This window comes from Musca domestica, unplaced genomic scaffold, assembly GCF_030504385.1.
Source record: "Musca domestica strain aabys unplaced genomic scaffold, Musca_domestica.polishedcontigs.V.1.1 17, whole genome shotgun sequence".
Taxonomy (NCBI): Eukaryota; Metazoa; Arthropoda; class Insecta; order Diptera; family Muscidae; genus Musca; species Musca domestica.
Genome location: NW_026712230.1, coordinates 13,755,447 through 13,782,716, shown reverse-complemented (window position 1 = coordinate 13,782,716; position 27,270 = coordinate 13,755,447). Strand labels below are relative to the sequence as shown.

At 33.6% G+C, this 27,270-nt stretch overlaps 1 protein-coding gene across 2 annotated transcripts in view; it reads right to left on the bottom strand.

The window, feature by feature from the left end:
* The window catches only part of LOC101894868 (PTB domain-containing adapter protein ced-6), a 29,785-nt gene extending 3,066 nt beyond the window's left edge, over positions 1 to 26,719 (bottom strand). The window contains exons 1-2 of one of the 2 annotated variants that reach the window (XM_059120579.1): positions 26,242 to 26,719; positions 20 to 265 (exon numbers count right to left, since the gene is read on the bottom strand). In XM_059120579.1, coding sequence (XP_058976562.1) covers positions 20 to 217 — 198 coding nt within the window. In that variant the 5' untranslated portion in view covers positions 218 to 265; positions 26,242 to 26,719. Of the gene's footprint in view, positions 1 to 19; positions 266 to 21,984; positions 22,506 to 26,241 lie in introns of those variants that run through there. The other variant, XM_059120578.1, reaches the window with a different exon arrangement.
* Between the last annotated feature and the right edge of the window lie 551 nt (positions 26,720 to 27,270).

Here is a 27,270-nt window from a genome sequence, read left to right as displayed (position 1 = left end):
TTATATAGGAGGAGCTTACCTTGACTAGATAGACAACATGACCATTTATAAGGGCTTCGGGTGTGTGCAACCAGTTACGTTTTCCTGCCTTCGAATCCTCTTTGTTAGCACCATTTTTAGTTTCAGTCACCTCAGCATCCTTATCTTTGTCCTTGCTTGTGTTGTTGTTCTGCTTGTTCCAAAACTTTAATTGTGATATTTTCGCTGTCTTCTCCATTCTGTGGACTGACTAAACGATCAACGTTTCGAATTGAGTAAGTTATATCTAGAAATAATAAGAAAAGAAACAAACGTTAAATTTTGGTTACTTTCTCAATAAATTTTAAACGCTATATTTTATAGATATACTGAACAATGTAATATAATCTACACATATTATATTTATATAACTCTTATGCTTTGAGTATATTAATATACACACAGAAAGTGTAGTATCTTTCAGATAACAAATTGTGTAAAGAGGTCAAATAAGTGTTTTTTAGTTACCAGAAGTCCTATAAAATATCATGTAATCTTTCATATGAAGACAAAATGTTGGTTTTTCTATAAGGAAACCATTTGCTCTTCTATGAAACCAAGAATGAATAAAACCATATGCTCCTCTGTGTGGAAGATCAAACCCTCGTCTGCAAAAAAACTATTTTGTGTGCGGAACACTTAATTTAAAAAAAAAAATTGCTGGATCCCAACGTTTCAAAGAAAACTCCACAAATGTCAGTATTACATGCTCTGGTCCGGATGCTGGAGGAATGTAAAACATCTTACTACGATAAGCGATTTTTATACTTACTACGATAGACGATTGTGATACGCCCAAAACGTGCCTCATTGAAATAACGGTTTTAGACCTTAGGTCTCTTTGGACCAAATCCGTTTCAGAACATTTGGAGTCGATCTAGCGATGTCCGTCCTTCCGTCCGTCTGTTTGTCTGGCTGGTGAGCACGATAACTCTTGAAGCGAGCTTCCGATTTGGTCCAAACTTAGTGCATCGTAATATTATTATCAAACTTAGATCGAGTTCGGAGATGGGCCTCCACCCTCTCACAAAAGGGCAAAATTTTTGAAGAAAATAATCTACCCCATAGTAAGAGAAGGGATAATTCTATTTTGTGCAAACTTGGCACATCCCAATATTTTTGCCAGTGCTAGGTTAGGTGCTTAAATGGACAATATAGGCTCACTCCATCAAGTACCTCACCCACAAAGGGTTAAAATTTTGAATAACCATGAAGCTCGTTAAACGCGAAATGAGCCTACGATTCTTTTCAAATTTCACACATCCCAAAACTTCTACTTAAGCAAGATCTGGTGTGAAGATGGTCGATATCGGACCACTCCTTCTGATAACTCCCCACATAGGTTAAAAACTTTAAATTATCATTACTATTATAAAATTTGAGCTATCTCTCATCATCATCATCTTCAGCTTTCGCAAATTTTAATAATTCTACTAACACAAGGTCTGGTATGAAGAACGGATTGAACGGACCACTCCTTCTAGTACCTTCCCCACAACGGGTCAAAATTTGAAATAACCACGAAGCTCATAAACGCAAAATGACCATCCGATTTCTACTAACATAAGATATGTAGTGAAGATTGTCCACTCCTTCTGATACCTACCCACAAAGGGTTAAAATTTTGAATGTATATGAAAACCCATAAAAAGCGGAATTAACATCCGATTCCATTCAGACGTGGTACATCTCAATCTTTCCATCAAAATAAGATCTGTTATGAAGATGGTACAGATCGCACCATTTATTCTGGTGCCTCCCCACATATGGTTCAAGATTTTGAAAAAAAGCAAACGCTAAAAGAAAGCGAAATAAGCATCCCACTCTCCAATTTCACACATGCAAACATTGTTGCTAACACAAGATCTGTTGTGAAGATGATATATGTCTGCGAACCCCTTCTGGTATCTCACCCACAAAAGGTCGCAATTTTTAATACTTTCATATGTCATAACTTGCGAAACAAGTCAGCGATTCTTTACAACTTGCTATATCTACATTTTCTCCCAACCAGAAACCTAAGATGAATATGAAATTTACGATTTCGTATAAAATTAGTTATACATATTCGATTTTCTTGTAATATTGCCCATACCAATCATTTTATCTGTCTTAGATGAAGTATGAAAATGGAATACTTCTTTTCCAAAAATTATCACATATCTCATACAAAGTGAAGGAATATAGTCCAAACTTGGCACTTCGCAATATTTATATCATATTTATTTATGTACGATGCGAAATGTAAAATATTGGCCCATTCCTTTCGAACAAAATTCCATAGAGGGTCAACAATTTGAATAATCATTACATAAGTCGAAATTTATTTAATCGAACATTGCCTGTTGGCAATACCGACTGATTCTATTAGAATTGTATAACGAAAATTATGTCTAGAATACCACGGAAGGTCTTCTGTAAGATGTCACCTATGACTATAAGACTTACAAAATGTTTTCTCTACAAACAAGACCTACAAGAAGTTGTTTATGCATAGAAAACTTATAATATCTTGAAGACCGATAAAAGATTATGTATCCCCCATATTTATCCTCGCTTGTCAATCTTTTGTTTTTTTCATGACAAATGTTGGAAAATTTCCTATGGCCGTAACGCTCTACACGCTCTATACTGCAGTGTCAATTAAAAATTCACATAAAAAGCATCCATTAATTGTTGACAACTATTCTCAAGCGTCTTCTACTGTAGAACTACTACCTGAAGCTTCTTTAGAATCTTTAATTAATTGTAGACATCAGTCGTTGTGTTCCTCCTTCTTTTCAAATTTATATTCATTAGACTAATCGCATCGAGTGACTGGCGCAATTCTCAGCAACCATATAACCACAATAACAACTACACTCCCTCAATGTTGAGATTAATTTAAACAAAACACAAAAAGGAAAAATAACTAACAATAATTAAAAGTGACTGTAAATATACATATTTAAATCGCAAATAAAAGAGAAAGACAAAAAATTAAAAGATTTTGTTGTTAATATGTTGAAAAATTTTTTCTATAATTAAATTAAAAAGTTAATATCGAAACCAGCAGATGCTGGCCACTCAATTGGCTGGCTGGCTGGGCTATCGGGATGAGTGAGTGTTAATGCTATTGTCTGATGATGATGATGATTTCGTGTCGTAAATTCCATTGGCTTAATTTTGTTGTGTCGTGAACAAAAATATTTGTTGTTTTGTTTTTGCTGCCTGCTTATTTTAATAGTTAATAAAAATTAAAAAAAAAAATCAAATCAAATGAAATTCATATGCACATGCACATGAAACTACTAAATGCAATACTTAACCAAACAAAATTGAATATTCTGAGGGAAGATGAGGGGTTGTCATCAGTATTCATTGTTACATGGAGCAAGCAGAAGATCCATAGGCGGTCGAGGGGCGATGGAACGGACAATTGGCATACCATCACGAAGTGGAAAAAATATTTAAAATTCCACAAATATTCCCAACCGCCCATATGACAAGTCAGTCAATGGTTTCACGTTTTGTTTGAATTGCATTTAAGGTGTTTTATGTCCCCCACCCATTTAAGTGTGGAATGAAATTCATTCAATCTGTAAGGGCATGTGAAAAATAATAGCACACAAAGCTTTTTAACGTTATTAACAAATATTTACTTTTCCGCAACAGCAAAAAGAACATCTTATCGCATTATTATTTTTTTTTTTGTTATTTGCAAATGGAACTATTTTCGATAAGAAAGAAAACATCAAATGCCAATTTCCGGAGATGCGCTGCAAGAAATGTATCACTAAAATGAATTAAAATATCTTCTAGAAAAAATACCACGAAAACATTTAAAAAAAAATAAATAAATATATATATATATATATATATATATATATATATATATATATATATATATATATATATATATATATATATATATATATATATATATATATTCTACAAAATTATTTGTTATAAAATTCTATTATAGGTCCTGTAAGACGTCAAAAGTCCAAATCTTACCTACAGGGTGAGAAGACAAACTGCAACCAAATTCAGACTGATGTCATTTCTAAGCCACTCGTCCGACAGCTGTTAAAATTATTCCAGTAACAGCTCATTATGTTGTTTACAAAGCATTTTGGTGAGAATTTTCCAGAAAAAAAGTTTTTCGTGGTGGAATTCAAGCGTAATAGTGTGATTTCTTTATATTTGGCTGGAAGACCACAAGTGGCTATTGTTAGAGAACTCCAGAATTTAAATGTGAATAAATCTTTTGTGTCTCGTACCATTGCTCGACGATGTCAAGTAAGTGGACGCAAGAAAATATCAACATCAGCAGAAGTGGTTCGAAAAGTAAAGAAGCGACTTGATCGAAACCCGCGTCGCAGTGGCCGAAAAATGTTTCGTGAGCTGAACATATCGCAATATTCCATTCGGCAAATATTGACAAATGAGCTGGGAGTAAAGCCATTGAAATTCCAGAAAGTGCAAGAACTTACACTGCAATAGAAAGAAAATAGACTCAAAAGAGCTAAAAAGCCGAAAGTGGAATTTGGTTTTCTCCGATGAGAAAACATTCGTTCTCCAGCAGTTTGTAAACAAACAATATGATCGTGTTTACTTGCCAAAGAGGTCAGCTGAAAATGTGCACCTTCGGTTGGCCACCAGAACTCAAGCTCCGGTCATGGTGATGGTGTGGGCCGCCATAACAGCCGATTGTCGCTCTCCGCGCTCGTATTAATCGACCGTGGCATCAGAATAAATGCCGAATATTATCGCGAAAATATTCTGGATGGTGTATAAAAGCCTTGGGCACGCAAACATTTTGGCCGCAGACCTTAGACATTCCAACAGAACTCAGCACCATCGCACTCAGCACGAATTGTTACAACATGAGGTTCCTCGCTTTATTTTCATTGTGTTTGGAGTATTTTGGAAAGCAAGGTTGGGACTTAAAAATACCAAAGTGTCGATCACCTCAAGCAAGCGCTTCGCCGGGAATAGGCCAAAATACCGCAGAGCAAAATTCGGGCAGCGTGTGAAGGTTTCATTGGCCGTTTGAAGGCCATAATTTGTGCCAAAGGTGACCAATTCGAACAAATCTAAACTTATTTTAAAATTACTTATTTCCGACATTTTTTGCTTTCATTCAATAAAATAAAAAAAAAAAAATAAAAAATATGGCGTTAGACTTTGTTACAGTTTTTTATCTCCCCTATATGTTGAAAGAGTCTGATTCTCTTCAAATTACACACAATATAATATTTTTATGAGTTCACAGACTGGTGTGAAGATGGAATATGTCGGTCCACTCCTTCGGGTACCTCTCTCACAAAGGGAAACTATTTAGAATATCCATGAAACTCATAAAATGATAAACTTACATCCGATTCCATTCAGACTTTGTACATCTTCATATTTCTTTCAACACAAGATCTGTTAAAAAGATGGTAGGGATCGGACTATTTCTTCTGGGACATCCCCCACAAAGCCTCAAAGTTTTCAATAAACAAAACGATTTTAAAATCCGAAAGAAGCATTCGCTTCTCTTCATATTACACACATCCGATTATTTCTACTAAGACAAGATCTGCTATGAAGATGAGATATTTGAACATATTGGGAGATCTTCTGGTACCTCCCCCAAATAGTGTTCAAGATTTGAAAAAAAAAGCTCAAAGAAAGCTAAATAAGTATCCAATTCTCTTCAAATTTCACAAATACAAATACTTTTGCTACGACAAGATCTGTTGTGAAGATGATATATATCTGCGAACCCCTTCTGGTATCTCAACCACAAAGGGTCACAATTTCCAATACTTTTTTCTGTCATAACTTGCGAAACAAGTTAGCGATTCTTTACAACTTGCTATATCTAAATATTTCTTCTGAGATAAATATGGAATTTATGATTTCGCATAAATTTGGATATAAATGTTGGAATTTCTTGTAATATTGCCCATACCAATATTTTTATCTGTATTAGAGGAAGTAGGACAATATTGAAATCGACTTTATCTGGTACATCACTCACATTTTAAAAATGATCATATCTTAAAAAGTGAAGGAAGAAGTCGATATAGTCTAAACCAGACACGTCTCTATATTTATATCATATTTTTTTAAGTCCGACACGAAATGGACAATATTGGCCCATTCCTTCGGGACCTACTCCAAGGAGGTCAACAATTTGAATAATCATAACAGAAGTCAATCATATATTTAAATAAAGGGTGTCCCAAATACGACGCAATTTTTCCTTGTATTTCGACTTATGCAGTATATTTCTTATAGTTTGAGGGCAACATAATTTTCCCAAATCCTTTTCAGCTATTTTTGCGAGCTTTGGTTTTTTTGATCTGACGCATAATGTACTTCTCATCACTCAAGGTAAATATTTTATTATTTGCCGTTTTTGGGTTATTTTTACACATCCATCTGTTTTGAACCGTTTTATGATGTACTGAACTGTAGATCGGCTTCTGTTAACAATCTCACATATCTAACTTAGCGATTTATGGTTTTTGTAATGTTTAATTAATAAATTTCTCACTTCAACAGTGGTTTGTCCTTGTTGTCTTTCGATTTTTTATTATTTTTTTTTAATATTTACGTTAGTAAATTACACAACCCGTTGAAATGTTTGATAAATGGGCTTTTAGGGACTTCCCTAAGTACATTTTCCAACAATCGCTTGAAGTTGGACGCAGTTCGAAACAGGGTTGCCGTATAAATGTAAGCTGTACGAGTGAGTTTAGCATTTACATAGAAATTTGGTGAGTTTTAGAATAAATTTCATTATTTTGCTAAATAAAAAAACAGTAAACTTTTGTCCTACGGCTAGTTCTAGTACCCTATAAACTAATAAAAGATATAGGTTTCTTCTGGTAGTGAATTGGATAATAATCATATATTGTGAGTGAGTTTAGCTTTAACATAGAAATTTGGTGAGTTTTAGAATAAATTTGATTATTTTGCTAAATAAAAAAACAGTTCTACGGCTAGCTCTAGTGCCCTATAAACTAATAAAAATATAGGTTTCTTCTGGTAGTGAATTTTATTATAATCATATATTGCATGAATCATATATTGCATGAAAGAAATTTGTTTGCTAAGTGTACGAGTTTTGCTTGGAGCTACTGTATTTTTTAAGAAACATTAAAAAAAATGGACATATCAATGTTCCCAAGCGTTGATGCAACTACCTCTACCATGGACTAATATTTTGTCGCAATAACAAGCTCTCCCTGCCAATTTTAAAAACCAGATGAACATTATTTTTTACACTTTTTGCGCTATTGTTATCTTTTGTTCTTTGATTTCAATCACAATAATGCATTTTGACATTACATTTTGTAGTCAGCTGGGTTGGCAGGGGGAACTTGTACTTGGGCCATGATTGGTATGATGGGTAAAGATGAGAGAGGATATATCAAAAAGAGAATAGAAGGAAGGAGACTAGTTCTTATTACAATGTATTTTCATGAGGCAAATACAACCTTTAACTTTTAATTATCAACCATTTAATTTTTAACCTTTTAATTATCAAAGCAAATATTTAGGCAGAATTGTAATCTTCGATGACAATTTTTTTGCTGCAAGTTAACCTTTTTTATTTATCTTTTTTCAATTTTCTACAATGTGTAAATGAATAAATATAAATCACACACCGAAAATTGTTCTTATATGTGTTGATTATCTTGAAAATCCTGATTAGAATACTGTAACTGAATATCTGGTTAAATGAAAACGTTAATTACTCGTCAAACCAAGTTATTAACCTAATAAAATGGGATGAGGTCTGTGCACTTGAAAGATTTATGCACACAATTCAAATGAACATTCACAAAAGCCTAAAGTACTGGAATTTTTTAAATTAAAGCAATATAAAAAAACGATATGTAGTTCAATAGCTTATATTCGTTGCATCAATCATAACATTTTACAATCACAAAAAGGATTGTGAAAGGTTTTAAGTTAATCACCTTTTAAATAAAGGGTGGCTTAGAATAAATTTATCTATCGAGTGGATTTTAATCATCAATTCCATTGCGCATGCGTCAAATGAACTTGACTTTCATAAACAGTGGTTTTAATTTGCCGCATGCGCAATGGAATTAACAATTCTTGGGAGCGTCTAAACGTATGCTTAAAAAGTGCTAAAAATAAATGTGAAAACAGTAACCTTGCATATAAATTTAGAATAATTGGCCCGTTCCACAACTGCAAGAATGTCAAACTTTTTATTACGATAACCTACTATGGAGGGTATATTAACTTTGTCATTCCGTTTGTAACTCCTCGAAATACTCATGTAAGACCCAAAAAAGTATATATATTCTTTAGCAGCGCAAATTTTATGTCGATTATTTAGCGATGTCCGTCTATCTGTGTGTCTGTCTGTCTGTTGTAATCACGCTATCTTTCGAACGAATCGAGATAGAATGCTAACATTTTGCAGACATGTTTATTTTGCCAGGTCCACGTTTTTGTATAGCCCCCATATAATGGTTCCTCCCTATATTCGATATTTTGATGATTTTACCTACATGGTGTCCCGGTCGAACCTACAGCCTTTTTACTTTTTTTAAATAAAATTTTTGATAGAATCGAACAAGTATTGAAATTTATTGTAGTTGTCAGGCGAAATCAAATCATATTGACAGAAAATGTAGATATCAGCTGGTCTTACTTGTCGACCTTATAATTGGGTTGTGATACAACCCTAAGACTACACCAGCTTTCATTTATTCAAACTTAAACAATAAGACTAAAGTTTAGATTTGCATTTTCCTTTCATTTTAAGCTACCTTACTGGTTGTGCCAAGGTCAACGGTAATAAATATTTTTTTTTTTTTGCAGAAAAGACTACCAACAAGACATGATATGAGGCCTCTTTTATAAGTTGTGTTCCAGAACCTACAAATTAGTACTAATTAGTGCTAATTCTGCTACAACGCGTTCCCGTACTCCAAAAACTGGCAAAACTTGCAGCTCTCTCGAGAAAAAAATGGTGCTGACTGGTGCACATTTCTGCTTGTTTTAGCTACATGAATTTGGCCGACCAGAAATGTGCAAATTGTAAATTTGACATTTAATTGGCAGGGTCGTATATTGTGTCGTGTACTGATTTCAAAGTTCGCGGGTGACAACAAATGTAAAGAAAAAAGATAAACTTTAAAACTAAAGAAAAACTAATATTTGTCGTGCAACAAACAAAAAGAGAAAACATGGAGCAACTGATGTATTCACTTTTGGATGAATCCAGGAGTGAAGAGGACTGGCAGAATGAGGAATCAGATGAAGAAAATGTATTGGAAAACAGTGCAAAATTAGTGAAAGGTAAATTAAAAAATTAAGCTTAAAATCAAAGATGTTCGCTTATTACTGTGAACATTTTCTTTTTATTTTTTAGGTTGACTGTCTTCCCAACTTGTGGCATTAAATCTTCTAGCAGACTTAACATTAATTTTACCGGCGCCTGCAACCATGTGAGCTTCTCCGGGGTTGGGATTTGAGAAAACTCCACCTCTAAATACTCTTAAACGCATTCTGAAAACAAAACTTTCTAAATAAACAGCATTCAAAAATAATTATTAATTTAAACTTATTTTCAATACTCATTTTTTTAAAATTTGGCGTCCATTTCAGTAAGGTTTCACCAGTCCGATTTAGGCTGTTTTCTTTTGGAATTTTGAATGTTGACTTTATATCGCATTTCTGCTAATTTACCGTTCCCTTATTTTTTGAGCGCACCTAAATGAGAATAGCATTTTGTACTGTTCTCTCTTCTGCTAGTTTTACCATAGACAAATTAGGTATAGACTAAAAAGTTGTCTCATCTGTTATCTCTGAAAAAATTGCTTCAATAGATGTCGTTCATGCTGTGAGAGAGGTTCAGTAGACTCACTCAATTCTCTCAAAATACAAAATATTAAATATTTTTATGATTCTTTATTATTTATCAATTAAAAACGAAACATCGACTTTGTTTACTTTTACATTATCCAAATATGTCGTGAAATATAAAAATATAGAACTTAAATAGCAGAAAAATGAATAAATTGTTTTCGAAGTCGAGTGACTTCACTAGCCCTGAGTGACTTGACTGGCCCAAGATCAACAATAGTGACATCTGCCGGAAGGGAAAATATTAAAACTTTTTAGTCTATATCTAATTTGTCTATGGTTTTACTATTAAAACTTCTGGAACACAACTATAATCTCTGCCAAAAAAAACGGGTTAGTTTTAATGTTTTACTTAAAAAAAATATTGCAACAAACAAATGTCTCTTCGAAACCAAAATTCCGAGTTTAGATTTCTATCCAATGATTACACATAATAATCAAACAACTGCCAGACTAGGTATGTGTCCATTGCCCCGTTGAGGTTGATTTTATTGACGTAATAATGTTAATAGGTGACCATGTATGTAATTATTTTAATGAAATCGAAAAAAACGCCACTTTTTTAAACAGATGGCTAAATAAGTAATGGAACGGGGGAAGAAGAAGGGTATACCCCTAAAACCATCAACTTAATACAGGCCAAATATGAATAAGAGATTACAGGCGAAGACGAAACAACAAGAAAAAAATATCAAACGCTACAACCGACCGACCGAACACAACTACAACCACAAAATACAAACAAAAAAGTTTAAACAAAACCTAACAAAACAACAACAACAAGTAAATATTAGCATTTAATATTGTTTTATTGCAAAATAAAGCGAAAGTAACACAAAATGAGCCAAATAAAGACAGGCAGACGGACGGACAGTCGGTCGGGGCAAAAACATAATCAAGGCAACGATCGTAGCCACGCAAAGGTACTAACGCCACCACCGACGCCGCTTTTGCCACTAATCAAAATAGAGAAAAAAAAAACAAAAACACAAAACAATGGCCCAGCGTTGTTGTAAACACGTTAATTTTTTTCTGTTATAAAACAACAACTACCAACCAAAACAAATAATAAACCAAGAAAACCTAAATTGTTTGAAAACAGCGAAAACAAAAGCCAAGGAAAAGAAAAAAATGAGCCACACAAAAATCAAATACTCTCACACAATCTGGTGGTAGTTAACCGCCCGCCGCCTGACGCCCGACGCTTTTCGCCGATCGACTGTGTGCAATAATGAGTGCAAATATGGTACAAGTATGTTTTGATCATTCAAAAACACACACACTCGCACAAACACAACTTACACATGGCATGGCATAATATGACGAAACACCCTGTATATGGAGATGTGAAATAAAGCCTCCAATCACAACAAAAACAGCGTCTTAGGTAAATCTGACCAACCACAAAATCTATAGAAGAAAAAAATTCCTACACACACCGTCCGGAGCTCTATCGTCAGAGGCTAGCATTATTTTTTGCTGGCGTTTTTGCATCTACGGAAGTTATTGTCGGTTGGTCAGTTTGTCATAGCCGGTTGTGTCTGTCCATCCGCCGCGTTTTTTGCAGTCTGCATATCCACTTTATTATGAATATCAAGAAAAAAAAGAAAAGCAGCGTAGTTGGAAAAATTATTTTGTTTTCAATTCAAATTAGTCTTAAACGAGGTTGGTATGGTGGGAATGAGAAAAAATTCTGATTTTTTTTTTTAAATTGTCACTTATTTTATAGCTCATATTTATACGGACGTGTTCTCTTCAATGGACGCATTGGAAGACAACATTGAATCATTTATTCTTGAGTTACTTGCCGAAATGTTGGAAAGAGTATCCAAAATTGGACTAATCGCTATAGTCATCAAAATACCGTTATATAGGGTCTATACAGAAACATGTACCTACATAGATAATTTTCGGTGATAGAAAATTTTGAAACTTTCCCGGTGAAAAATCTGACACAAATCATTAAAACACCGAATACCTGGAGGTATAGTTATATGGGTACTATACCAAAACTTGACAGTTCTAAGGAAGGATATTTCTTACATAATGGATGCAATGCTGCCAATTTACAGCAAATTGGGGTTAAACTAAACTAATGGGGACTTCACGAAAACGTGGACCTGTATAGCCCATTTTCAATACCAAAAGTCCTACAGAACTAGCATCACTTTTTATCAGCCTATCATTTCGTTCGGAAACTTAAGTGATTTCCACAGACGGACATCGCTAAATCAACATAGAAATTTATGCTGATCAAGAATATCTATACTTTGTGGGATCTATACAAATAAATAAATAAATACTAATTACATATTTTAAGCCATCCCAGCTAGCATTTGGAAGATTGTTTTTGAAAAAATCACTTTAGTGAGTCTTCTTCGAGTTATTTTGGTGATCAAAAAATGATTAACTAACTTGTATGATCGAAAAGCAACTCGAAAATAACTCTCTCTAATGAGTAAAAAGAAAGTAATTTACTATACAACAGCAAAATGTATGGGAATCGAAAATCAATCATTGTGGCTATTTTTTTCGTTATTTATTATCGTATTGCGATCAACTAGAGATTGAAAAATAATTATTCTTAAAAAGATCATACAGCTGTTTGAAAAGTGATCATACTTATGCATTTTTTGATCATATTTTGCACATATAAGTGCTTAAATGCTGTTTGTTTTGCCAAGCATAACGGACCATTTCGTTGGGTTTCTGGAGTGACTATCAAAAAGTTGACTTATTGTTCATTTATAAAAAGCCAACAGTAAAAGTGTAAAATATGGAAATGTAAAAAAAATATTAAAAAGTGTACGATTATCTGTTTGTTTTTTTTTTCTATTTATTAATTTTTTATTAAATATATTTTTTCCTTTAAAAAAAAAAAAATAGAAAATCTAAAATGAAAAGAATGGCAAAAAAAAGTATTTGCAAGCCTTCGATGAATTGAAATAAGACAGCATTTAAATAATTTGTAAGTATAGAATATTTGCCTTTGATTGATTAATTCACTACTTTACAAAATACTCATATAATTTTTATAATCTATTTCCAGAAAGAGTTTATTGCAAAAACCGTTGGTGAAGGCCCCACAATTTCTTCAGGCTGCCGTTCGAAAGTTTGTTTCAGATAATTTAACCTGCCAAAACAGCTGGAAGTGGACAGTCTAATGCCGAGTGCAGAAAATGTTATTTAGTGACAGTAATCAAAAGTTTGTCTTTTTAATACGTATATAAAGTATTAGTAAAATGGACAGATTTGTACATATTTTATTTCAGATATTTGTTATCTCAAATAAACTAGCAACGACAAGGATATGAAAGAGACCTAGTTACAAAAAACGATCCCATTAAAGTTTCTGGTTTCTTATTTTTTGAATTTTAATTGTTTTCCAAGTCCAGAAAAAATTGCATTTACTGAAATTAAGAATTTTGTTTATATTACACATGCAAATGAACATGGAAAATATTAGTACAAATTATAATTATAGAAGCTTAATTATTTTTATTTTAAATAAACTTATATATATATATATATATATATATATATATATATATATATATATATATATATATATATATATATATATATATATATATATATATATATATATATACATATTCTTCTTTCCAGGGTAAATTCGAATATTTAGAAATTACATACGTGATTTGTAGAATCGTAAACACTAATGTTGGACTCAGAAATGACTCGAATTTAAGACAAAAGTGACTTAAAAAAGCGGAAATGAAAGTACATATGGGTGTTATATGACACTTAGGAGAGTAAAAAATTAGTCACTAAGGACTCATAATTGATCAAAAAACAAGTAAGCAAAGGCTATAGTCGTGCGGGGAAAGGCTATAGTCGAGGTGTTACATAATTGTTGGCCCAATCAAACTTATAATACCCCCAACACATAGTGTTGTAGGGTATAATGCCTTAACTTAATTTTACTCAGAAAATTGAAAAAAATTACTCTTAATTTATCTAGAAGAAGACTCATATGTGATTTATTTAGAAGAGTCCCGACAAATGTGTATTTTATGATCAGAAAATGCGCTCACATTCCAGCCTTTTTTTAAGAAATTTCTGAAAGAAATTACAAAAAAAAAAAAAATATCAACAATTCAAAAAATCCCACACGTAAGAATTGTTCCATATTTTCTTTTCATAGAATTATCCAAAAAGAAATGCTAAATGCTTTTGATACTCATTGTGCGTTTTAAAAAAAATTCCAATGAATACCATTTTTCACTAATTTATTTTTTATTTATTTATTTTATTATTATTATTATTTTTTTTTTGATATTCACACATTATATTCCCAACCTCGTTTAAATACCCACTAACCCCTCTCTTTTTCACTCCTTATGCCTCTCACTAGACATATGCAAATTACAATTATATTATTAAGTATTATACATATTTTCCCTATAATTTAATTTAATAATATTTAAAGTAGTTAATATGCACAAAGCATAGCCAGCCAGCCAGTCATTCAGCCACGACAATTGAATGGAGAGACAAACAAACAACAACTGCAACCACAACAACAAAAGAGAGGAGGCGTTGTGGACATAACTTTTGACTGGTCATTTCACGCAATAGAAAAAAAAAACACACACGTTTTTTTAACTTCTGTTATCTGGTGGAAATTTTCATTTGTTTAATAATATTTTATTTATTTTTTTAATATAGACAAATCAATTAATAGGACAGGATATTTAATGACTATGAATGATGAAACTTATTAAAATTCATTAATCACGAACAAGAGAAAACAATTTACAATTTATTGGAAATTATCAACAATATTGACATTAGTATTATAATTTTTAATAACAAAAATTACAGGAGATAGCGATGATTACAACCAAGATTTTTAATATGCGATATTAATTTGGAGACATGAGGTGTAAAATACCCAACGGTCTTTCAGAATCAAATCCTAATCCGATCCTATTCAATTCGATTAATTTTACGAGTTTTATGAATTTTATGGATCTTACAACACGAAATATTAAATTACAACTGATTTGAAATTTTTAGCGGGTAATTGAATATTTTAGCTGGTAGTTAAACTACCCAGTGAAAACCCATACTGCCAAATTATAGCTGATTTCAGCTGATTATTTTTTTTTTTCCTGAAGGTGGCCGATTTCTGTCAAATTCGTTTGCATATATTTCGGTTTGAATTAAGGTCAGTCAGGAAGACTTCTTTTGACAACGATTTGACAATAATCTCAGTAGTTTTTGCATTATCGTAATTTCACTATCTTTGAATTTCAAATCACATTTATGATTTTGATAGCAAACTTGTTTGTCAGATGGGCTTTCTGGTCGACCTTATGTAGGCCTTGGTTTGAATATCAAATTTTCCATAAATTCAAAAATATATCAAATTTTTATTAGAACGGAAAAGAAAATCTTGTTTAAAAATTGAAATCATTTTAATTGAAAATATAACAAGTAAAAAAACATTAAGTTCGACAGGGCCAAACTTTTAATACCCTCCACCTTAGGGTAAAGGAAACATTAGAACCCATTATGTCCCACAAATACCAATTTTTAGACATATTCGTGGGAAAATGTCGCAAAATCATCAAAATATTGAATATCGGGTAACGCTATATGGGGCTATACAAAAACGTGAACCTATACATACAATATTTCGGCAACGGAGCTAGAACCCATTAGGATACAAAAATACCAATTTTTAAACAAATCCGCGAAGAAATGTGGCAAAAATCATCAAAATATTGAATATCTGGAGGTACCGTTATATGGCAGCTATACCAAAACGTGGACCTATACATGCAATGTTTCGCCACCGCAGCCAGAACCCATAATGACCAACAAATACCAATTTTTAGACAAATCCGTGAAAAAATTTGGCAAAAATCATCAAAATACCGAATATCGGAAGGTACCATTGTTTGTGGACTATACCAAAACGTGGACGGATATATCTCATTTTCAATCCCAACAATCCTAAACACAATACAAATTATTCTGCTAAATTTTGATGCCCTACGTCAAATAATGTGGGCTGTATCGTGATTTCAACAGACAGACGGACATCGTTAAATCGACTTAGAATTTTATGCTGATTATGAATATATATCCCTTTTGGGGTCCACGACGAATATTTAGGGATGTTACAAACGAAATGACAAAGTTAATATACCCTCCTTTCCAAGGTGGAGGGTATCAAAAGTTGGTAGGTCCTTCAATGTGTACTTTGTTGAATCCTGAATTTTCTATTATATTGTTGTTGGGAAAAAGTTCCACAACCAATCGTTAACAATTGACTTATACATGTCAACAAAATGCAGAAGAATATTGGACAAAACGTTAAAGATGTTGCTACGAATAATGCAACTATACTGATAAAGGAAGTAATGCCGTTGGCTTGTAAACAGCCCGATGTGCAGAAAAATGTCAGGTGATAAGTGCAGTGCTGGCAAAATCGGAAGTGTCTAAAAACAAATCAAAGAACCTTTCCCAGACAGAAGAGTCGTCCTATTTTGAATATGACGTCGGTAGTAACAGCCCGTTTTTTGCATTCTCCTTTAAGTTTCAGCTTTGCAATCATACTTCTCCGGAGCCCAAAAACGTTGGTTTCCGGAAAGCGACTGAGAGAGCCATGATAGTAGCTACACCCAATTGCTAGCTGGCATCGTCTATGGTTAGAACTAAAATGACCGATTTGTTTCGCAAGTTACTACAGATAAAAGTATTGGAAATTGTGACCCTTTTGTGGTTGAGGTATCAGATATATATATCATCTTCACAACAGATATTGTGTTAGCAAAAAAGGTTAGTATGTGTGAAATTTGAAGAGAGTTGGATTCTTATTTCGCTTGCTTTGAGCGTTTTGTTTTTCAAAATCTTGAACCCTAGGTGGGGGAGGTACCAGAAGAAATGGTCCGATCTCTACCATCTTTATATCAGATCTTGTCTTGATGGAAATATTTAGATGTACCAAGTCTGAATGGAATCGGATGCTAATTTCGCGTTTTATGAGCTTCATCCTTTTACAAAATTATGACCTCTTCTGGGGGAGGTACCAGAAGGAGTGGACCGATATAACCCATTTTCACAGCAGATCTTGTGTCAGTATATATAATGGGTTGTGTGAAATATGAAGAGAATCAGATGTATATTTCGGATTTTATAATCGCATTGGTTATTCAAAACTTAGACCCTTTGTGGGGTAAGTACCAAAAGGAATGGTCCAATATCTACCATCTTTATAACAGATCTGGTGTTGATAGAAATATTCTGATGTGCCAATTCTGAATAAAATCGAATGTTAATTTCGCGTTTTATGAGCCTCATGGATATGCAAAATTTTGACCCTTTGTGGGGACGTACCAGAAGGAGTGGACCGATATATTTCATCGTAACACCAGACCTTGAGTTAATAAAAATATTTTATAAGAGTTAAGAGTTATATTTATTTATTTATTTTATATTTATACAAAATTTTGACCCTTTGTGGGAGAGGTACTTGATGGAGTGAACCGATATGGTCAATTTTCACACTGATGCAAATATTAGGATCTGCAAAGTTGGAGCCATTCCACAAAGACCTAAAATGGTAAAGACTAGACAAAATGCATTTTGAGCAAATGGTTTGTGGCTATACTACCTTGAATAACAGCTCATGACAGAGGCATGTTAATATAAAAAACACAATTATAGGAAAGAATGACAAATAAAAGTTTGGATAATCCAAAATATTGGTTTCAAAATTCTATTCCATATACCTTCCCAAATAATTGCATATGGCCTTAGCGGTTGAAATTGCTTAACATTGGTAACTATGTTGTTACGATATCATAACAACAGAGGTATTTTCCACAGGGTTGCCATATTTTACTCTGTCTTGTCCTATCTTTACACTTCTATGTCTTTGCATTCCATTTCCATTCTCTTTCAATGCAGTAAAATATTTTTTTGAAAATATCGACCCTTTGTGGGAGAGGTATCACAAGGAGTGGACCGATATTGCCCATCTCCGAACTCGGTCTAAGTTTGAGAATAATATTACATGGTACCAGTAGTGCGATTCTCTAACTCATTTTTCGAGTTACCGACAAAAATCGGTAAAATTAAAATGCTTATAATTTCGGTAATTAACGAAATTTGTTGGTAAGTTAGCGACGAAATTAAAGTAGTCGGTAAGGCCTACTGATAGATACCAATGTTTTCAACTTTTATTTCTTTTTTATATCAAATTTTGCGTTTGAAAGTTACCGATTTTTGTCGGTAACTCAAAAAATGAGTTAGAGAATCGCACTACAGGTTTCTATACAGTCAAATTTGAAAAGGACGGAAAAGGCAAAGATGGATATGCTTGTTTGAAATGACTTTTCGTTCTGAATTCTACCATGGTTATAAGAGGACTAAACCAAAAAATGGACTTTTATTAAATATTTTTTTCGAGGAGCAAAAATACTGAGAACCCCAATTGGTAAATTCCATTCAATGAAAAACAATTGGCCTTCTGTATTCGAAATTATCGATATTAATAATGCATTTGCAAAAGCTAAAAGAAGTCAATGTTTTTTTTTTTTTTTTTTTTGTGTTTCAAAATTGAATTATTTAAAAACAATATTAATAGCCTGTCATGATTTAAGCTAGCAAAATCAATATCATTAACCTCTTGGAAATGATGCTGAAAAATAAACACTTGAGCCGAACACTGCTTGCCGGCTGCCCGCATACGAGCGACTCAAGTGATTGTTGATCTCACTTCCTTCCTTGGTTTGTTTTTGTTTTGAATTGGAGTTCACTTAACCAAAAAAAGACGAAGAAATATAAGAAACGGAAGTTTACCGAAGATACGATAAGGAAAATATGGACTTTTATCAGCAGTATACTCGCTCTTACCACCACCGCCAACACCACCAACCAACATGCTCTGGTTGATTGAACTTTGATCACATGCGAGGGTTGTTTCATAAGATACATATGCAACAAATAGTTATTTCAGATTTTTTTTCTAATTTCTTGCTAATTGAAGCGTTCCTAATTTTTGTAACAAATAGTTTTAAATATTTTGAGCTTACTGTTAAAAAAGGGATAAAATCCTATCTTATGTTTCTTTGTAAGAAAATTCACAGAATAATTCCATCCGATTTATTTACACTTTTTATCCAAAAATTATTGACATACTTTCAAATAATTTTGCTACGCCAAAACCAAATGCTGGGGAAGTACTCGTACCAACACCATCAAAAAATATCAACTACGAAATTGAAATTAGCATTAATTTATTATACAAAATAAAAGATAACAGCAATTACTAAGAAATCCAAAAGATGAAAACAAAGAACTCAGACGATATCGAATTGTTGAATTTCAAAACAAAAAACTGGTTTCTTAAGAACGTTATCGATCAATCAAGTAGTATATGGAAACAAAAAAAAAAAAAAAAACAAATAAGAAATGGCAATAGTCAGCGGCAAAGATGTTAAGATACCGCACCGTATTCACACTATAAAATTTTTAATATATTTATTTTGTTATTTTGTAAGTAGCCCCCCGAAATAGGCCTTTTTATTTTGATCTCTAACAGTTACTGTCGGAAATCCTAAAAACTTTCAGACAGACCCATTATATGGGAATTTTGTTGAAACCCCTACAAAGGGCCAAAAAGGACACACATATTTGAGGTTCCACCAAATATAGCGGATCTATATAGAAAAATTTATTTTCTGCGAAACTGACTTGTCAAATTAGAGCTTATCATCGATATCTTTAAAATACCTAAATTCAAGAGGTATGGAAAACATTTGCCAAAATCATTGAACCTTTATGGTGAAAATCTATGCCACTGGGAACCGTAACTGTTACAAAGCAACTGATTCGGTTAAGAAATAAGTAAGAAAATGAGGAGAGCACCTTGAAAACACCATTATTTAGTGTAAATAATTATTAGGTTGGAGTAAGAAATCTCGCTCGATTTTGTACAAAGAGTGAAACTCACTCGAATTCGAGCGAGTGCACTACTGGGAGATGAAAAAAGTCGAGCAGACTCAATTGTTCAATATCGTTTGAAGATGAGTGAGCATATTTTCCTCACTTTTAAGTGGGAGCAAAATTCGAGCAAATTCTGCTCTTGCCGACCACTGGTTTAGTTTTTATCGTACCTTTGTTGTTTTTATACCCTCCACTATACATAGTATGGAGAGTATATTAATTTCATAATTCCGTTCGTAACCCATCGTAATAATTATTTTAGACCTAACAAAGTATATATATTCTTGATCAGCGTCAAATTCTTCCTTCCATCCGCCCGTCTGTTGTAATCACGCTGGAGTCAAGACGAATTAAGATAGGAAGCTAAAATTTTGCACAGAGTCAAGTTCGAGCAAGTCAAGTTCGAATATGAGCTATATCGGTGCATGATATCATATAGCCTCCCTATAGCGGTGCAATTGCATATACAAATTCACGTCTTCGTATAGCCCCATATAACGGGACCTCCCAATATTCGTTATTTAGATTATTTTAGTTATGTTTTTCAACAGAATTATGTTAAATATGCAGGGCCGGATCGGACTTAGCTGCATTTTTTCAGAGGTATGTATTTTTACCCTGATTCCGAGAAAGAATTTTTGCCTATCCAACAAGTGGGCACATGATTTGGTTATTTATATTATTTTTTGGACCCGTATTTTTTATAAAACCCTCCAAAAATCGAAAAAGGGTCCATTGTGGGGGATCTCTGACCTTTCCAAAATGCTACAATTTGTGCCAATACCCTTTTCGGTTAGCTGTATAACTAAAACTAGATTTTTGTTAAATTCGGTTGGTCAAAATTATTGTTCAACAGCTGTCAATATAAGTAGCCGGCCTTCAGACGGGGCTTGAGATTTTCTCCTCTCCTCCACACCGGCTAGCGCGAACCAAATTTGATACTTTTGGAAGTCCAACGCCGGCTACACGAAACATTTTTTTATTGAAAACATAATAATAAGAAGCGGGTTATGCGGGTGGAAAGGTCCATATTTCAGAACCCAGAACAGGTATTAGCACAAATTGTAGCATTTTGGAAAGGCAGGAATGTCAGATATAATTTGGCGTCAATTTTGTTGATCCCCATAATCAGCCTTTTTTTTACTTTTTGGGGCATTTATAAAAGTTCCGGGTCCAACAAATCGCTAATTTTACTATAACTTCCGAACTGATTCAAATACCCATCATGTAAACATTTGTTTCCGACGATACCTATGTTATCTATATCGGGTAAGTTAATTCGGATTTAGCACGGGTCTTGAACCCGGACTTTCGGTTTAAAAAATTGGGGTCCCGAGTCCGTTTCCCAAGATAGTCTCCCGGAATCAGGGTAAAAATTCCTACCACTGGAAAAAAATTCAAAAATTGAAAAGTTTTTACTAAACTAGAGTTAAGCCCAATTCTATAGTTCGTTTCGATCATCACTCGCCGTGGTAAAAATGTTGATATTTAATCAAGACATTATTCCTTTTATCCTAGACCTGTTGTCCCAGTGATAAATTCTAGCTATCCTCCCAACATATTTCTGTAAGTGTAATTATGTTAAATTGGAATTTCTTTTACGAAGCTTCTTCTTCTTCTTTTTCTCGATTGTAGGTACTCCTCTATTCACTTCATTGGTTTTGCTTGCATGTCGTTTGCCTCTAAAAATAAAATAACAGACCGGTCGATTGATCGTTCGTTCGAACGGCCGCCCGTCTGTCAGATGATCAGCCACCTAACTGCATGCCGTACTTTCTAGTTTCAGGTATAGTTTTTTAAATGTCGATTTTTTTAAGAAATAGAAAAAAAAATAGAAAAAAAAAACTTTAATGCGCACGACTGGAGATGAGAAACAGAATTCGAGAACAAATTATTGAGATTTTTTACAATAAACAATTGTTGTTGCTGTTTTGCCATGAAGCTGGTGATGATGATGATGATGCAAACGACATTTTTAAGGTGTGTTGCTGCCGCTTAGAAAGATGATATACAAAATGTGGCGAGATAAGCCAGCAATCCTTTGCTTCAGGTAGGTAACCTAACACAAAAACCAAACGATAATTGTTCTTCACTTACTTTTAAAGGTGAATTGGGTATTTTTTTTTATTCGTCAGCAGAATATATTTCAGTTTTGCGTTGTTTTCAAGCCTTCTGGTATTTTTGCCAAAATTGGAGATTTCAGCTTTCCTTTTATTGTTCGTTTGCTAGTTTATCTTGCCGGATTGATCTTGACCAAAAAACGAAAAAAATCATATGATTTTGACAAAACCACAATTAACTATTTTTGTTTTTTTTTTTTTTATTTTTTCGGTAAATTAATTATTTTTATTTCTTGCTTTTTTTAATTTATTTTTCAACTGTTTCTTGGCGATCTACACACACTTTTTATTAACACCACGAACACGACGAACAATGGCTAATGAACGGGCGAAAACAAAGAAACATGAACGAGAAGAGAGTTTAGATCAATCGATCGATTCACTTGAATAGACAGTCAAACTGATTGACTGACTGATTGAATACGTTTCCACCACCACAACACTCAACGAAGCACGGCTCAATAAAAACTGAGAAGTCAAGAGAAAATCCACAATGCAGCTTGCGTTAAAAACAAATCATAAAATGTTTAATTTAACGGCGTCATATTTACGTTAGTGGCGGCTAAACCCAGTCTCAACCTGTTGAATGTATTAGTCCACCCATAAAATATCAAAAACAAAAAGACGACGAAGAAAAAACAAAACTAACTCCGCTCAATGTTGCATTAACACTGACTGACGATGATGACGAACGAACAGCTGCTAACTGGAGACTAAACAAAAGCCAAGCTTTAAAATTCACAAGAAAACGATCAACAAAAACAACAGCAACTTGCATTGAGAAACCCCGTCGGCACACTCATTCATTGCACACGCAAACACTTACACCCAAAGAGAAACTTAGAAAGATCCAACAAAGTGAGAGAGAGAGGGAAATACTCAATAAAAAAAAAACTTGATTGTCAAGCTTTGCTTGACGCGACCAACGGCATACACTGTGTAGATCGTTCGTAATGGCTGTGATATTGGTTGACTGGCACCGATCTCGCCAATCCACCACACAACAACAACAAACAATACACATTTCAACGAGACGACATTTAGCGGCACTAGCAGCATTTACGACGATCAAAAAAGACGTAATAACAACAATAGTAATAGCAGCACCAGCAAAATGTGCGAAATTTAAACCAAGTCGAGCTTTAAGAGGTCAGGCGTATAGTACATTTTAGTGGGTGGAAATTAGAAATCCGACAAGAAACATCTGATACCATATCGGCGTGACCCGAAACTTCGACATTCCAGTTTTGACAATCCTAAAATCATGGCAGAATTTAAAAGGTAATCTCATGAGTGAAATCGGAAAGTGAAAAGGAGGGTTCCGTTTGTAACACCTCTAAATATTCGTCGTAGACCCCATAAATTATGCATATTGATAATCGGCACAAAATTTCTAAATATATTTAGCAGTTTACCCCACATAACGGTACCTTCATATGTTCGGTATTTTTATGCTTTTAGTCACATTTTCCCACCGATTTGTCTAAAAATTGGCATTTGTGATTCGTAATGGGTTCTCTGGTGGCGGGGCATTGTATATAATGTGGCACACGATTGAATTTAAATACTTTTACATAAAAGTGTTTTCCCTAGCTAATTGTGGAGGGTATTTAAAGTTCGACACGGCCGAACTCCTTTATTTCTAATTGTTTATATTGGGACTCATCATATATTTTAAATTAAAAAATATTTCTAAAATTATTGCTTAAACTATTTACCCAAAAACGGCATGTTTTTTACTGGTTCAAAATGCATTGGTCAATTTCCTCTACCTTAACATTCCTATGTCAAGTCTGTAAATTTCTTATTCTTCAGAAAATTTACTTTTAAAGTTGGATACAAACACAAGTTTAAAATCATAACTAACCAAATTGCCAATGAGGCAATAACTCAAAAGAATTCCAGAAGTTATAAGAAAGACGTATGTGGAAACTTTGAAGTAAAATCATTCCAGTTATCCAAATTTTAAACCCTATCTCGCAAGAAACCAAAAAGATTCAATATTATTGCTGAATCCATAATAAAAGTGTTCATATCCCAATGCCAAACTCGTATTAAAGTATTAATAATTAATATTTTGTATGCATTCCTTCATTTTTTTTTACATTTGTAGCCTATTTGGTATACTTATAACACGTTTTTCGCAAAAGCTAGGTTCAATTTTTGCAATTCTTCCAACATGGCTTTCTTCAAATCTTCTTTGCAAGATTTGGTATGCTGGTCCATCGAGATAGAGATATTAGTATGGGGGTTATGTCTGGACTCTGGGCTGATGTATCCATGACGTGGGGACAATTATATAGCAGCCATGACCGGCCTTTATAAGCCTCGTGTTTCGAATCATTGTCTTGATAAAAATAATAATCTACGCCAAGGCTGAACTTTCACTTACACCAAGTCCATGAACCCCATACCATTACTGACCCAACACCGTGCTTCACTGTAGGCTTTATGTTTTTGGCTAGGTGCACTTCATTTGCCTTTCTCCATACATAAGGTTTGGAATCTGAACCAAAAAGGTTAAATTTGCTGATTAGAGGTTAATGTCTAGCTCTCCTTCCATTTAATTCGACTTATGCAGTATATTTCTTAATGTTTGAGGGTAACATAGTTTTCTCAAATCCATTTCAGCAATTTTTGCGAGATTTAGTGCACTCAAAAATGGATCCTTTTTGATCTGCCGTAAAATATACTTCTCATCACTCAAGGTAAATATTTTATTATTTGACGTTTTTGACTAATTTTCGACACATTCATCTGTTTTAAACCGTTTGATGAACTGTGTACTGATCGGCTTCTATTAACAATCTCAGATATCTCACTTAGCGATTTATGGTTTTTGTAATGTTTACTTACTAAATTTCTCACTTCAACAGTGGTTCGTCCTCCCAAAGTTTTTTTTTTCTTTTTTTAATATTTGCGTCAGTAAATGGCACAACACGTGGAAATTTGTGATAAATTAGCTTTTAGAGACTTCCCCAAATACATTTTCCAATAATTGCGTGAAGTTGGACGCAGTTCAAAACAGGGTTGCCGTATAAATGTAAGCTGTACGAGTGAGTTTAGCTTTTACATAGAAATTTGGTGAGTTTTAGAATAAATTTCATTATTTTGCTAAATAAAAAAACAGTAAACTTTTGTCCTACGGCTAGTTCTAGTACCCTATAAACTAATAAAAAATATAGGTTTCTTCTGGTAGTGAATTGGATAATAATCACATATTGTGAGTGAGTTTAGCTTTTACATAGAAATTTGGTGAGTTTTAGAATATATGCCATTAAAACGTAAACTTTGGTTCTATAGCTAGTTCTAAAACCTTATACACTAATAAAAAATATAGATTTTTTCTAGTAGTGAATTTGATAACAATCGTCTATTGCATGAAAGAAAATTGTTTGCTAACTGTACGAGTTTCGCTTGGAGCTTCTGTAGTTACATATTTTATGCAACTCTTCTCGTCAAAGTCGTCATCTAACACGAATCCTTGGTTCTGTGTGTTCCTTCTTTTAAGTATCCACCGAAATTGCATGCAATAATATTCTAAAAATTGTTAATTCTGGTACCGTGAGATGTTGGAGCCTTTTTTTGACAACATTCTGGCTTGTTTTATGAGTGTTAGGAGCGTATTATAGCTTGTATTCCACAACTAAGATGCCGTTCTAACCTCTTCTTCTCATCATTACTTTTATTTTGGCACATAAAACACTTTATGCAACCAATTATATGTTTTTATTTGTGATTTTGGATTACGTAATTGTCAAATGGCAATTAACATCAAAATTTTGTAATTATTATTAACTGCGAGGCACACTTTCGGGAAACCCAAAAGTAAACAAAAGACAGATATGAGTCAGTTTTGAACATCAAATTAATGCCACAGGTTCGGATAACGTGATCAGCCTATGGTCAGTGTGTCTATGAAGAATTAAATTTTAAATAGATTTTCATCCATAATTTTAAAAAGTGCAATGTTTTGTGCTTTGCTGAATGGAGTAAATAAAAAGGTTTGGCAAGAACGGATACAATTCCAAGCAAAATTTTTATGACATTTCTACATCCAGAACATTAAATACTTTTCCACAAGAAGAGCGGCTTTCTTCTACAGGAACCACAGTCCCAACAAATTACACACTCAAATACAATCTTCTATGTTACTCAATCTCAGTGTGGCACTCATTTAACACAAAGAAAACTTCGCACTCTCTCTCTCTATCGTTTTAATGTTCTCACTTACTCTTTTGATTTGTTGTTTTAATGACGACTGGTGTAATTTGTATCGGTTGCTTTGTTAACCACCACAGACGACTGACTGCCTTGATAGATGAGGCCTTTGTCTGCCGTTTTTTTCTTGTTGTTGGTGGGGAGATGGAAATTTTGATAATTTTGTTAATTTTATGAATGTAATTTTTGCTTTTCTCTAAACTGTTTCACAATCAAATTTTTGTTTCAAATAAATTTAGTTTCAATGTCTTTTTGCACTCGTTATTCTTTGCTGAAATTTTCTTGTTTGGATTTTTTTGGAGAAGAAAAACCAGTTATCTTTTGTATTTCTTCTTGAACCTTTTTTTCCTCTTCTTCTTTAATTGTTGTAATTGTAATGGTCTTTGCACTTTTTTCAATTCGATTCATGAATCACAGAAAAAATAAAAACACCAACAACGCATAACGAGAAATATCACGATAGGTAGCAACGGCAACAACACCAACAATGAGACAGAAAAACCGAAAAAACCTTTATAACTAGTGGTTTTCTATGGAGGTTTTGGGTCTCTTTTTTTCTTTCTATGCGCGAACCAGACTCAAAGCAAAGCTGAATGAATGATCACCGCTACCGTCCAAAACGAGACTAAATTGTGTTGGGTCTTTGGAGTTTTCAGTTTCTGTGGCCTTTTTGTGTTGTTCATGAAAACTGATGATGCTGCCGCTGGCGCTGCCATCGTGTCGGCAATGCTGTACTCTCCTCTGCCAGGTTGAAACTAGTAACGTCGCCTAGATATTTGGGTTTTTTCACTATGTTATTGGAGGAGGGGTGATATTATCATTTTAGGGGGAGGCAGACAAACGTATCTAGTTAACTAATAAACTAGAGAATGAGAGCCACTCGTAGAGTGTATGTTGGTCAAGAAAAGCAGCGAGAAGAAGGCAGCTGCTATTCAGTAGCTCAAGCTGCAAGAAAAAAGATTTAAGTGTCATGCTATATTTAAAGTTTTTTTTTTTTAACTTTTGAACAACAAACTAGGATTAGAATTTGGGTTGTTCTAAT